General features: G+C 36.4%; 1 protein-coding gene across 1 annotated transcript in view; it reads right to left on the reverse strand.

Moving 5' to 3' along the window:
• ntrk3a (neurotrophic tyrosine kinase, receptor, type 3a) overlaps positions 1-15283 on the reverse strand; it is a 232477-nt gene that overhangs the window by 179681 nt on the left and 37513 nt on the right. Inside the window, exons 2-3 of the mRNA XM_016269255.1 lie at positions 8290-8364; positions 5551-5622 (exon numbers count right to left, since the gene is read on the reverse strand). Coding sequence (XP_016124741.1) covers positions 5551-5622; positions 8290-8364 — 147 coding nt within the window. The remainder of the gene's footprint in view (positions 1-5550; positions 5623-8289; positions 8365-15283) is intronic.

Here is a 15283-nt window from a genome sequence, read left to right on the forward strand (position 1 = left end):
AGAGTGTGAAAGAAAGTACATAAAACAGTGAGGGATGGCAGCCAGTGAAACAGAGAAAGTAGAAGAAAGAGAATGACAGATGCACAGACAGGAGAAGATACAAGATTTGGGGACAGTCGGTACCCCACATATTTAAGAATATAACTTTACGACCTCTATAGACAACTGACTTTATCCGTATCATTCTGCTGCTCTGAGTTTTATGGGAGCTGTCTTTCAGAAGTTTGTAAAGTGGCATTGCAATGCATCATGGGTCATGATGAGTGACGGTCTCATTGCCTGGATTCATGGGCTGGTAACGGGAAGTAGAGTGCAATGAATGTGAAAAGTGGTAGACCGCAAAATGGCTTAACTGCCTGAATCCTGCTTTTGCTCTGTGATGAAATCCTGCATATTTTAGTTAGACATTTAAACCCTAAAAAATGTCAAATCTGTTATACATCCATCAGTGCAGCAAAAAAAACTAAACAAAACACAACAAAAAAATGAAAGCAACCTGAAACAAAACAAACCAGGGTTTCTATCCTGAGGTCCTTCTGAAGGGACAGTTTCAATGTTTCACAAAAATTTAAATCTATTTTAGGCCTAGTCCACACGTACACGGGTATTTTTATAAGTTACCCTCCTTTGTTTAAAAAAACAAACAAATCGTGTCCACATGAAAACGCAAAAACACACTGTGAAGCACTGACAAGAGCATGCCAGACCAACAGGTGGTGATATAACCCTAACCGTAAAGCCATGTTGGCCAACCAGAAGCCTGAAAAAAAGGTTATTACCGGTTGTTACCGGTGCGTACTCCGACGACACAAGCCAAGATCTCCAGTTTCACCGGCTACATGACAACACTGCAACCGGAGTTTCTGAAAATCTTCACCCTGGCAGGAGCTTTCAAGAAGGTTCAGTTTCAGTGACCATATTCTGGATATTATAGAAAATATCCATATTCAAAACATAATAATCACTTTAATCTAGCTTGCGTCAACAGTTGTACACGGAAGCAGCACCGGGAGGATGACGTAAGATGTCGGCGTTGCACATGCGCCAGTGAGTCTCGTGAAAACCAACGTTTGTTTATAGGAGCAAAGGAAGCAAAGTTTCCTTACTTTAGCAAAGGAAAACCAGTCTCCTCTTGGCTTATATTGAAATCCTCCGACATTCTTCGTTGCAAATCCTCGTTTTGTACTTCTAATTCATGACCGTTGTTTTGTTTTGATCTCTCCCCTGTACAACAATGAGTGCAAGCTAGATTAAATGGATGCGTGGATCCATTAAATGGATGCATCCATGGATGCGCTTTATTTCACTTCTTTTGGACTGATGCACTGCAGCACCTGCTGACTGCCATTAAACAGCTTGGAAGATCAAAGACCATTTTTAATATAACTCCCATTGGATTCGTCTGAAAGAAGAAAGTCATATACACCTAGGATGCCTTGAGGGTGAGTAATTTAAGGACTAATTTCCATTTTTGGGTGAACTAACCCTTTAAGCTTTACATTTCACCTGACACAAATGAATAATGCAAAAATGCAAATAAATGTCTCCCGGAAATGTGATTAGTCATTCCGATCTGATGCCAACATTTCATAAAGCTCATCGAAATCACCAACAGGCATCATCATTAATATCCAATTCATATTTCAATGAGTGAAGAGGATGGCGTCAGCACATTTAATGTGTTCTCTCAAAGCACTCAACTTTCATTAAGCCAAATAAAGCTCTCATTGGGGCTCAGGGGCCTTCGGAGCCCGCGGAGACAATGGAACGCATCTCCTTTGCTGATGAGCATCCTATCGCATTTCAGAGAGGGAGACATGGCTGACTGACTAACCACAAAGTCAAAGGCTCATTTTGGAGTTCTTTCACAGAGAAGGAAAAGATGTAAGCTGTTTTAGCGCGCTCCTCCCGTTGCGAGGGGAATAAAACAGAAGCCACATCAATGGTGGCATGAATAATAAATAATGTCATCTCAGAAACAAAGAGAGAGATGGATGGAGTGAGAGAGAATGATGGAGGAAGATGAAAAAACAGAGTTTGCATGCCAAGGCCAGAAAAAAAAAGAACAAAAACAAGAGAAAAAAAAGAAGGGGACGTCTATGAGTGACGGGTTTTAGAGAAGGACCAAGTTAGAAAGATGGAGAGAGGGCGAAATAGAGGCTGACAGAGAGAAAATTCAAGAGAAATTGGCATGAAGGAGAAAAGAAAGAGACGACCACCAAAACTAACCTCAAGTCAGTGATATAACATTAAATGTAAAACTAAGCAAAAACAAAACAAAAAACAAAACAAAGCTAAGACAAAACACAGAAAAAATTAAAACCAAAAAAGCAAACCAAAACAAACAAAAGCAAAGCAAAACAAACCAAAGCAAAGCAAAACAAATCACAAACAAAAGAAAATAAAAATGCTAGTTGGCTTGTACTTCTAAAAAGTAGCCAATATTCCAGTTTAATTGGCATTAGCTATATATTCATATTTTTTTTATATTTTTTTAAATAATAAAAAAAAATTATACTTAATAAAATATAATTTTTAATTATTGTTTATATATTTTTCCAACTTTTTGTTTTACATTTTGTTAAAGTTTGGTCTGTTACGATTTGACACAATTTTATCCTTTTGCACATGATTGTCAACTAAAAATGTTCTGCTATTTAACAGTAAAATGGACTAGAAAAACTGAAATATTACAGCCTGCAAGCCATCCATATAAAGGAAAAGTGACATTTTGTTGCAAGGAGATTCAGTAAGCAGCCTGGGAGTTTTTAATGAGAGTTACTCTCTGGTCTCCCTCTGCCACTGATCAAGGGAATAACCTTTACAAGTTACCTATGAAAACCATTGCTGGATATATTGCGTTCTCGCTCCATCGTCCAACGAAAAAAACAAAACAAAGATGCTCTTATAGAAATCCAAAAGGCAACCTTTGGATTCACCACACATGGCTAGTAAACACATGAAAGTGAATGCCCCACTTCGAATAGCAGGTCGACCAAAGCAATGGGCCCCTGCATTGATTTCTAAGTCTTTTATCCAAAAAAAAACATTTCCTTTGGCAGTCAGGTATACAGGTATATATACATATATAAGGAATAAACACAAGGCAATAGGCCCCTTGGTAGCAAAACTCTTACTGCAAGGGTCACAAAGCTTGTTGAATCTCCAAAACAAGAGGCTGGCCAAATGGTAAAGTCAGTATAAATTCAAAGTTTACCCTATTTACTTGGATAATTCATGTTCTAGGTCTTATTGTGCATGATTTACCAAAATAATAAAAATTTTCTAATCTTTCATCAAAAATGTAATAACTTGGTTCTCAACTTTTTGGCTGATGCCGCATTATTTTTCTTATATAATAAGCCATTTTTGTTGATGTTGTTTTAAAAATAAGTCTAAAAGATGTAGAAAGGTTCATTTTTCTTTAAAAAATAAATAAATAAGTGGGATATATTAAACTGATGTTTTCAGGCTTTAAATATAAACACAAAACAAAAGTACTGACAAAAAAAATACACTAATATATATATATGTGTGTATTGATCCAGAACAGTAATGATGTTATTTTAGCACTTATAATTTGAGTTCCATGTGAGTATGGTGATGTGTCATCCACATCAAGCATTTGGGGCATAAAGCAGAAATGGGAAACGGATCAGAACACTGCCCCTTTGTTCCCGCGACCTGACCTTGTGTGCATTGTGAATGACACATCTGGAAATCTTTTTTGCTCATAAAAGTCAGTGTTCTGTGAAGACCACACATGGAATGGAGAATAAAACAAAAGGGCCCAAAAAGAGACATCACTGTAGTATGTGCCTGCCTGACTCTCTCTCTCACACACACACACACACATAAAATAATTGTCGGCGTTAATCAATTAATGTGATAACGCATTAACTTGCCCAGCCCTAAAATAAACCTAAATGTACCACAGTTGTTCCTGATTTCTTCAACAACTAACTATTTTGGCCTTAATGGTTACTCTACATACTTATAATATTCTTATTCTTGATATAATAATTTGGGAATGGATATAGCTACTAATACCACAATAAAATGCTCTTTAACCTGTATGTATGTATATATGCACACACACACAAGTTTTTATTATAAATGTATAATATATTGTATATAACATGTACTAATTTATATTTACTACCTTCAAATGTCTTTTTATTTACTGTTTTACCCTCATTCAAAACCCAAGCTTTCGATCCTAAACTATGAAAATCTGTCATAAAAATTTAATTTGTAATTTTGTAATTTTGCAAAAAAAAAGAACAAGAATATTATTAGAAGATATTGTTTAAATTGTATTTAGGATACATGTTTTTATGATGTGTATTTATGTTACATAGCATGCTAACTATGAAAATAGCCTTAGAAAGACAAATTAGTCAGCTATTTTGTTACAGAAATGTTTAGTTTAATTTCCAAAACAATTCACTGTGGTGGAAGTGACACTGTGGTGGTAATGTTCCAGAATTTTTAATTTTTTATGTGTATAAAAAATATGTAGATTCTGTGTAGCCCAAGTGCACACATAGTGCTAACAGACTGCTAGTGTCCAAATTGTACCTGAAACTTGGCATGAAAAAAGGTTCTCGTACACAATACAGTGCTTACAGTGGACACATGTAGTGACAAATACATGACACAAAGATTTCCCGAACATTTTGTACAGAAGACATTCACCAGGAACGCTCACCAACACACAATCTCACACGCGTCGGTTTATGACAGAGAGAAAATAAAAAGTGTATTTGCAGGTGGTGATGGACAGCACAAATTGGGATGGACTGTGTGGAGGTGACAGTCTGCGATTCCACGTCCTTTCCACCGCTCACTGGCAGGAAATTGGGAAATAACAGTCCTGTCACACTCGTCCCATTCAGCCTTCATTAAGTAAATCATCTCTCTCTATGTGCCCACATTCTCCACCACCTTCTCCCCCACAACTCAGGCAGCTCTACCACAAACAATCATTGTTTATTCAGAGCACACAACAAAGAACAAGGAAGTGAGCAAGCAATCTAACACAAATAATTTTAAGAGGCGCACATTGCTGCTTTATGGCACAGACTGTTAGGCCAATTATCGAAAGGAGTCATTTCGGTCAAGCAATTTTAAACCATCAAACGTTTATAGACAAAGACGATATGTTAACAAGCGATCTGCAAAACTGCTCTTCCGAGATTAAAACCAACATATGTGTCTGCCGGGCTACTCGCAAAGCTCACTTTTGAGAAATAGCTGCGGGTGGTGCTCAGTAACACATGGCAGAGAACTTTATCATCATAAATTATGCACGGAGGGCCAAAGCATCTCTCGAATAAGAGCAGCCATGATACTGTGCAGAGTATCCAAAGATGGAAAATGCATTGTCCCCATTTGCTAAACATGGCCTACTTAAGAAAATATATTGCCTGGTGTAGATGAACGAGTAAACCCAACATAACAATCCATATCTAACAGTATGATTCTCGAGGAACAAACAATTGACTTTCAAATGAGGTGTTCGAGAACAATCTAGCACACAGGACTCACATGTAGCGCAGGTAGGGGTTCTTAGCGAAGGCTCGCGACTGAATCGTACGCAAGTTGCAGTTCACGATGTTCCTGGAATGGAAAGGACAAATAAACATGTATTAGTAGTTAGTCCCAAGTGTGAACCCAACAATTTTGACCTCATGTTTTTTCTTCCTGGACATTTTTCTAAAGTTGAAACACTTTTAAATCTTGAAAGTAAAATGATGAAAAATTGACTGCAGATCAGAATATATTGACTTCTAAAGCCACTTTTTGTAATGATATTTAGATAATTCTTGAATATATCATTAACAGCTTCTCACAAACTAATCTCACAATTTCTAAAGAAGATTTGTATTTATATAGATTTCAAACAGCTTCAGTTTCATACATGCCGAACATGCAGATGGGCTCCAGTTGATCATTAACTTATCTCTGATTCTAGGCTTTTCCCCACATTTTTTAAAACGTTTTTTTCATCTGCGCATCAAACGTGTGCAAAGAGAAAATTTTATGACAAATATTTAAAACGAGTGCAAGAGATGTGATAAAAACCTTGGGAAACTATAATGCTACTTATGGGGGGAAAAAAACAACCACATGTGGCAAAAGACAATTAGGTTATGCTAATGTCAAATGCTCTGATTTAAAGATTTTGCAAAAATGTTTAATGTGCAAATCATAGGTCTAAGAGGAGGTGAGCTGGTTAAAAAAAGAGTGAAAGACAAGTTCATGTTCATCATTTTAAATGGATCTGACAGCAGCTAGGGGCTAAACGGGCTGCTAATTGCCTAGCCGTCTCGCGGCAGTGTTAAAAGGGGAAATGTGGAAGTAAAAGGGGGAAAAAACCATCATCAAATCCTCTCTTCCAGTCTGTCTCCTCTCCTGAAGTAACATCATTAAGGGCAGAATATCATCAAGAGCCTGCATCCTTGCTCCCGGAGTTATTTATGCTGGCAGCTGGAATCAATTATGTATATTGAATACATTTTTTTTTATTGGCATTTGTGAGATGTTTATTTGCACGAAACACTCTCCGCTCTTGTTATTAGGGATGTTTGCATGAGCGATTACATCAAAGTATTTATTTTAGCATGAGGTTGGAAACTTAAGCTGAATGAAGATGATACTTAAAATGGATAATCGCCAACTGCCAATTCTGATTCGTGAACGGTGGCCTGAACGGAGGTCTCAGAGCAGACGAGACTGATTCTGAGGAGGATAATTGAAGACATGAGTTTGCCTAGCAAATTATTTAGAGAATAGGAGCTTTTTAGTATGTGCAATCCTGTTGGCTTCTCAAAATGCTGATACTGGACTGCAACGTTTGGCCTGATTGATCCACAGCATATGGTTAATTACTGTTACCATGATTGCTAGAAAATTCAACAAACATGTCTCTTAAGGCCTGTTCACACCAAGGACGATAACTATGACGTTAACTGTACAGTTTTAATAACCTTTCTAATTATCTGAGAACAGAGACATCCAGTCAAAATATAATGAAAAGCAGAGGAACGATATCTCTGGAATAACTTGAATAACCAGCTGATAAAAAACAAAAAGAAAACATGGCCTATCAGAGTCCAACTGTTGAAGATTTAAAGCAGCAGACAACAAAACTGCAGTGTGCTTATGATAAACAGAACACAAGCATGAACTGATGTGGACGTTAATATACAGCAGTTATCGTGAAAGTTATCATTCTTAGTGTGAACAGGCCTTTAAAGGGACAGTTCACCCGATAATGTAAATCACTCATGGTGTTTTGAAGAAGAACATGAGGGTTCTAAAAGGGGGTATATTCATTTTTGGGTGAACTATCCATTTGAAAAAAAAAAGTGTTTAAGGATATGCAAACATATAAGAAATACCAAAAGATTAAGTTTGGTTAATTTAACAACGAAAAACATGTGAACAGCACAGCATTTGAAATGTCTTAGACTGACTTCATGCCTCAATACCAAGAACACAGATGTCAAAGCTGCATGATTTGTTGCATTCCAGGAGCAGTTCCGGCAGCATTTGAAATTTTCAAATTTTAATTATTTGTGATATCTTAAAAACATAACATCATAACATCATATCAAGTTGCAGACTCCAACTTAATTTCACATGCTGAAACCCTAGAGTAACCTTCACATTCACTGTGGGGGGGGGGGGGGGGGGAACAAACGGGAGAGAAACAAACGGTGAAGCTTCTCAGCTCAGAAATTCCCTCCAGTGGCAGACCATGACCAGGTTCTGCCACGTCCGCTTAATAGAAAAGGTGAGAAGTAACTGCTAATGAGAACCTTACTAATCATTGCTCCTGGTCTCCATTAACCAGTAGAGCCATAATAGGGAGGAAGAAGAGGTTTGAGGGGCTCTTGTGAGGGAGGAAGCCCTACTTATGAAGAGCCAAGTAAAGATACGTGCATGACAGCAGCAGACTGAATGAGGTAAAGCCAGGCTTGGCCAGATGGAGGGTGTTGGGGGATGTAATTACATTTTCTGGTCACTTCAGCAGCATTATTTGATCATTTTAAAGCAGGCCTTGGGGAGGCAATTTTATGTGGGGCTGGCTAGAAAAAGCATTTGGATGCCACTGTGAAAGTTGCCCATGCTAGAATGGCATCGCTAGCAATATGTTCCTGCAGATGCCAGATCAAAAAGCTATCTTTGGTGATTTATTTTTCTTTTTTTAAGTGTGGTGGCACCCTTGCTATCATTATATATATTGTCCTAAGCGAGATGTGGTAGTAATGTGGAACTCACAGTCTCTGAATCCCAGTGTACAACTCCATGTCAACATCCCTCAACGTCTGCAAGCCCGACCAGTTCTCAATGTGTCTGCAAAACAAATCCAGAGCATAGAATTAGAACATATTCATCTGAAAATTCCCATTGGCCTGTAGAGAAGTCAAAGATGTTGTGATTGGTTCAAAACAGAAAAACATGATAAATATTAGAAATGCACCAATATAAAAAATCCTCACCAAAAAGCCGATAATAATTATGTTACGGCAAATAACTGATAAATGGCTGATATTAAAATTATATACTACTTTGTCTAAAAATAAATAAATAAACAAATAGATAAATAAAATGCATAAAACATATTATATATACATACAGTATATATACATACAGTATATATATAAAATTTAAGGGGGTCTGAATACTTTCCGTACCCAATGTATATATATGTGTGTGTGTGTTAACAATTATTAAATATTTATTACTAAATAGGATAAATAAGAATGCACAATTAAATATACAGTATCCATGATGAGATAAAATGATGAGACAAAAGAAAAGAAAAGAAAAAAGAAAAGAAAAGAAAATATTGGCTGATATAATATCAATATATTGTGCATTCCAAGAAGATTTGTTTGGAATTTTGCTGGACAAACAGACAAGGGCTAGATATGTTCAAAGCCAAATTCGAACTTTCAACACCCACATAACCCACTAGGCCTTGGCTCCAACTTATAAAGAACATTTGATAAAGCCAAAAAAAAGAAATATAAATATATATATATATATATATATATATTTATTTATTTATATTTATAGTTCCCAAAGAACAAAAAGACAGCTCCCAATACCGCTGCCAGTGGTTGACAGAAATAACTAGACCAGCTGTGACAAGAGCCAGCTGGCATCATCGTTTTGTGAATTAGCAGCCATTACAACACAGACTCTGATTAATAAATGTTTTCAGAAGTTTGGCCAATGCCATAACTATGTTTCTAGAAGTTTCCCCAGCTCGAACACTTTGGGCATCCGCTGCTAAACGCTGATAAACACAGCCGTTCAGAAGACAACAAGGGCTTGCCGACGAGCAGACGAAATGAAAGTTTGAGCTCTCTGTGTAAAGTGGAATATTAAAATGTTTATGCTTTCATGTCAACGCAGGTATAATTATTACAAACACACTCTTAAAAATAAAAACTCTCAAATGGGGGGGTTTCATAGCGATGCCATAGAACCATTTTGGGTTCCCCAAAGAACCTTTTAATGAGCAGTTCTTAAAATAACTATTTTTTCTAAGTGTAAAGAATATTTAATAATCTGAAGAACCATTGTCCACTATAAAGAACTTTTGTGCAATGGAAAGACGGTTAAAGGCTGATCACGGAACCACTGATGCCAATAAAGAACCTTTATTTTTAAGAATGTATGTTGGTCCACCAAAAATAAAGATCTAGATAAAAATATAGGCTTATAAAACCAAGCGGTGTCTGCAAACAAACAATGTTTGATTCCATTTGCTTGTTTACTGGTAAATACAGATGGTCATTTTCCATTCAAAGCCAGTTATCAGAAGCATAACACCATCTTGCCTCTCTTCATTTTTATAAGTTACTCATATCACATGCTGACAATTTGCATTCTGAGAACATCAGGATCCAGCCGAGTAATTAAGTCCACATTGGCCGTTCGGACAGAATGTGTCATACACCGAACAAAACCAAAAATTAGCCTGGACAGAACCATCCATCGAGATTTTTAGAGCTCAAGGAAGAAACATTTTTCACAAAAAGACACATTTCACATTAAATGAAACTTATTTCAGTTTCATTCTATGGTAATTTTATGTGCCCAAAGTCTGGTAATGATGCTGTTCAAAGCATGCACTCATTTACAAATAGCTAATCAACTTTTGTACTTGGGGGAGAGACTGGAATGCCAGGAAAATTTGTTTTTTTCTAATCAGTGCTGTACTGGGTAATGTGGTTTTGGAAGCCCTTCGGTTTGAAGGACCCTCTTGGCTGCAGGAAAGTGTTTTCCAGTGTCAATGACGGAAGGTTTTAGATGAACAGCAGGAGGCTTCTGTCTCATCAGCATCTGTATTCAGCTGGCTCATGTGCCATAGAGGACAGCCTGGAGACATATGTGGATACAGTATACTGTACCAGCCAGGACCTCATTATAACAACAAACAAACATCAATGAGAAACCAATAAAAAGAGAAGAAGTGGCACACTAATGGACTAAAACAATAAAATATAAAACACAACTATAAAGAGAAATAAAAATATATGAATACATAAAAATAAAGAAATATGCATAGTTCTTTTGATATATGCAAGAAATGCAGCCAAGGATTTATTATTTGCACAATTATGAGATTTGGTCAGTCTATGTCTTTTGGCAAAAACAAAAAGTTGTAAATTTTGCCATGCCATATATATTAATTTTACACAATTTTACTCTAACTGAAATGGCTTTTTTTAATTAATAAAAATATTCATTTAATTATAAAAATGTTCAAAATGATGACAACCTGTCAACTGTAGCCAGATAAATTTGACAAAAAAAATATTTATAAACACATTGAAAACACAAACATTTTGTAATATTTAATAATCATCTCTAATACATGATTTTATTTATTATCTTACATTTTATGTACAGTATAGTAAAGTTTTCTCTTTCTTTCTTTCATTGTGTCATTTGTATCAGTCATTTGTATTTTTTTTATATTTCTATTTAGCTTTATTTTTTTCAGTCTTAGTAATTGTAGTACTTCAATTAAAATTGTATTCAGTAAGTTGTCAAGGCAACACATTTCAAATCTTTAATTTTTCAAATGTAAGTTTTCATAAAAAGTTTATTTCTGCTTAATTTCTATTGCAGAATATATATATATATATATATATATATATATATATATATATATATATATATATATATATATATATATAGTGTGTAATACACACACGTGCACATGCTCACACACACATATATAACAAATATTATATATTAAATAATTATAGAATATTGAAATAACATTTTTTTTATAATACATAAAATATACAGTATGTTTAAATAAAGCATTTCACCTTCATTGCCACTGACAAAACCAAAAGAACCTTCTGTCAACAAATATATATCAGTAATTTCATTGATTAGGTGTAGTGACACAGACTCCAGCTCACCATTACTCATTGTCTGGTGCTCCCAAATCACGTTCCGTCTCACGATTTATTCAGTCACGTTTAAATTACCCAGAATGCAATTACACCTAAGCTAATGAGAAAGCGTTTAATTGAAGAGAGGGCAGCACATTCCTTGGAGCATTTGGCTTGTCAGCTATGCAAATTCACGCGCTTGTAGCTTTCTGTTGTGGAAACGTGATTCCCAGAGGTCTCCCCTCTCGTCCGTTGACAGAAAGTGGCGATTGGCACCTGGTGGCTAGCGGATCGAGCTGGGTAGGCCATTTTGTGACACTCCTAAAGGAATCCAAAGTCTTAATCGCTTATTTATCTCTGGCACTTAACGACAAATGATTTAAAACTTCTGGGATTTGCCACTGTGTCATGATCTCGATACTGTCAGTTCAATCATTCAGTGGCTCAGGCGCTTCTCTCTCCCGATCACTCATTCGCTCGCACATACACACACCCAGATGCTGTTTTTCTTGACACTGCGGTAAGCAGCTGCACGACACACATCTCCAATAGCTGTGCCCGGGAAATTACGAGCCACCCTCCATCTGTTGCTAGCATCAGGTTTTCTGAGCTCGGCTTGCACATATTTACATCAGCCATAGAAATGTAACAACGTCCATATCTGGTTTGAACATGTCAACCTTCTACACTTGATCTGTGTATGTATGAGTAGGCATATGCGGGAGCATTTATGTGAAAAACAGACCACATCCTGCACAGGGAAGCCTCGACGCACATCTCAATTGGTAACTACGCCTGAGTCTAATTATAAATTATATTTATTTCAGGTTGTTGAACTGAGGCTGTTTGAGCTGTGTAAGATTGAAAGCCCGTCTTTTCATCGCATAAGTCTTATGACATGGCACTCAGACTAAACCAGTTCCACAAATACTGAGCTTCAACCATTTTTCGAAAATTAAAAGGTCACGTGATTAGGCAAATCACACACACAAAATGTCAAACTAGTTAACAGTCATTTTTATGCAAACACAAAATTCTGTCATCATTTACTCATGTTGTTCCAAATCTTACTTTCTTCTGTGGAGCAATAAAGGAGAAATTTTTAAGAATGTTATAGTGACTATACAGTATAACGTGACTGTCAAGCAGTGTTGTTATTGTTAACTAAAAGTCAAAATATAAAAAAAAATGTCATTAAATTAAATTGTGTTCATTAAAATAAATAGAATAAAAATAAATATTATATGAAAAACTTAGATAAAAAAAATAAATAAAAGTAAAATAAGTTAATTATATTAATAACTAATAATATTAATAAATACTAAAAATAAAACTGAAATAAATTACAGCTAAATTAAAAAATAAATATATTTAAATTACATAAATGACAAAATTACCAAAAAAAATTTAAACTACCAAAATTAAAATGAAAACTGGCCATATAAAGAAAAATAATTAAAAATATTCATAAATTCACACATAAACACAGCCTGTGTGACAGTTCTATGTGAGAACATTTAAGTAGGGAAAAATTTAACGAAGAAGAAAATTGTATCTACTTGCCAATGTGATATGCATGCATTTCTTTATTCAGAAAACAAAAGAATATTATAAAGAATAAAAGAATAATATATTTTGAAGAATGTTGGTGAGTTTTGGTAACCACTGACTTCCACTGGATGAAGCAAAAAAATGTTCCACTGAAGACACAAGGGTGAGTAAATGATGACAGAATTTTCAGTTTGGGGTGAACTATCCCTTTGAAATATTGTGCAAAAATCATACAGACTCAGCTATTTTTTTTTTTGTCATTTTTGGAGTTTGTCAGCCTCGGTACCCATTCATGTTCATTAAATACAAAATAATGAACAGTCTTCAAAACATCTCCTTTTGTGATGCAAAGAAGAAAATCATACAGGTTCGAAACAACATGGGGGCAAGTCACATCGATATCAGCCAACAGGATGATTTTTCACAGTTCTTTGAGCACATATCCACATTTCTTTAAATGCTGAATAGATTCTGCAGATTGCGCTTAAATCGAAAGTTGAAGTGGTGAAGGAAACAAAATTTGGAGGGGGAGCTGGACGGTGATTGACTAAACGGATCCAAAATTGTGAGCTGGGTTTTTACCCCAGTGACTAACTGACACATCGACTAATTGATGGGTCCATTGATTGTGCAGTGCAGTTTCTAAATGACCAGTAAAGAGTCAAAGAGCAGATCCACAGTGTCTGAAGGACAAGTACCAAAAGTAGACGCGTTTTCCTGTGGCTCCTGTACACTTCAGACTGATTTGGCCCTATTTAGTCATCATATGATAACAGATTCATAAAGCTTTCTGGAAAGCATAAAACAATCTTGTAAACAAGTATTCCTGTGAGGATTCATTAAATATGCGTGATGGTTTTCTATAATAAACATACGTGAGAGCTAAAAGCCTGCAGACGGCCACAGAATGACTTGAATTAATCACAATTGGGTTTATTGCAGATTTAAGCATTACTTTTATGGTCAAACTGTCTCTTTGACACTTCAAGCCTGCCTTCAAAACAACATGCTGCCATAAAACATCTCAAATTCAAATGGTTTATATCACTGTCATATAAGAAAATGGTTATTTTAAAAGAAGCATCACCATTTCCAACCATAAAACAAAGGCCGTTTTCCATTTTCTGAGCAAAAGCTTTACATATTACTAACACTGCCATCTCAGCACTCTTCCGCAGAACACAAAATGAGATATTTTGCAGAGTGACCAATCTGCTCTTTTTCCTACAACAAAGTCATTTGGGTTTAGAGAGACACAAGGATAAGAAAATGATGACCGGATAAATACACATCCATTTTGTGAACAACAACAAAAGCTGTTATCTAAGACAGGTCCCTACAGAAATGCAAAGCCCTACTTTTAGTTTTTCCCACCAAAAAGCTAATATAAGATACCTCCTTTTTGTGCCATTTTTGTGAATAACAACACAGAGCTGCAGCTAACAAGATAAGCACGGCTTGTTTTAAAGGGGTCATATGATGCGATTTAAATTTTTCCTTTCTCTTTGGAGTGTTACAAGCTCTTGGTGCATAAAGAAGATCTGTAAAGTTGCAAAGACTAAAGTCTCAAATCCAAAGAGATATTCTTTATAAAAGTTCAGAGTCAGCCACACCTACCTAAAACAGCTCGTTCTAACACGCCCCCACATATCTACCTCACTATGTGGGAAGATTTGTATAACGCCGTCCAAATGTTCACGCAAAGAAAGAAGGCGTAACTTTTATCCTCACTGTAGTATTGTTGACGCTGCAGCCATGTCGTGAAGACGCTGTGTGCTTCGTTGTTAAAGCAAAACTACTTTGTTTGGTCTTCCAAAAGGGGACGATATCTGCTTCGTCATGCCTAGAGCTGATCTGTGCTGGTCGCTGAGCGAATACATCAACTTTCACCGTGGACGAAGCGGAGTTCAGCCCGGGGTCGTCACATGTGGTTGCCGCTCATTCGTCGGATCCGCTGGGCACGCCGTTCTCGACCCCACCGCCTCAGCCCACTCTATCCCGGCCTCAGCGCACGCTAAGCCGGGGCTTCCCCTCACGCTAGGCCACCGTGTTTTTCATTGTGAAAGCGAAACTACTTTGTTTGGTCTTCCAAAAGAGGACACGACTACAAATCAGTTGTATTTACAACACTGTTCCAGAACAGTTTAACCCAAATATCCAGATGTGTGCAGCACATTTTATGGAGGACTGTTTACTGATCCTGGGAAAGTAACGTTAGACTAAAATGCCGGCAGTTCTGACTCACGTAAGTACGTTTTCATTTAAAGGATTTGATTCAAACGCGAGTTTTGAGCAGTGTA

The sequence above is a fragment of the Sinocyclocheilus grahami genome, unplaced genomic scaffold, assembly GCF_001515645.1.
Source record: "Sinocyclocheilus grahami isolate Dianchi unplaced genomic scaffold, SAMN03320097.WGS_v1.1 scaffold50.1, whole genome shotgun sequence".
Taxonomy (NCBI): domain Eukaryota; kingdom Metazoa; phylum Chordata; class Actinopteri; order Cypriniformes; family Cyprinidae; genus Sinocyclocheilus; species Sinocyclocheilus grahami.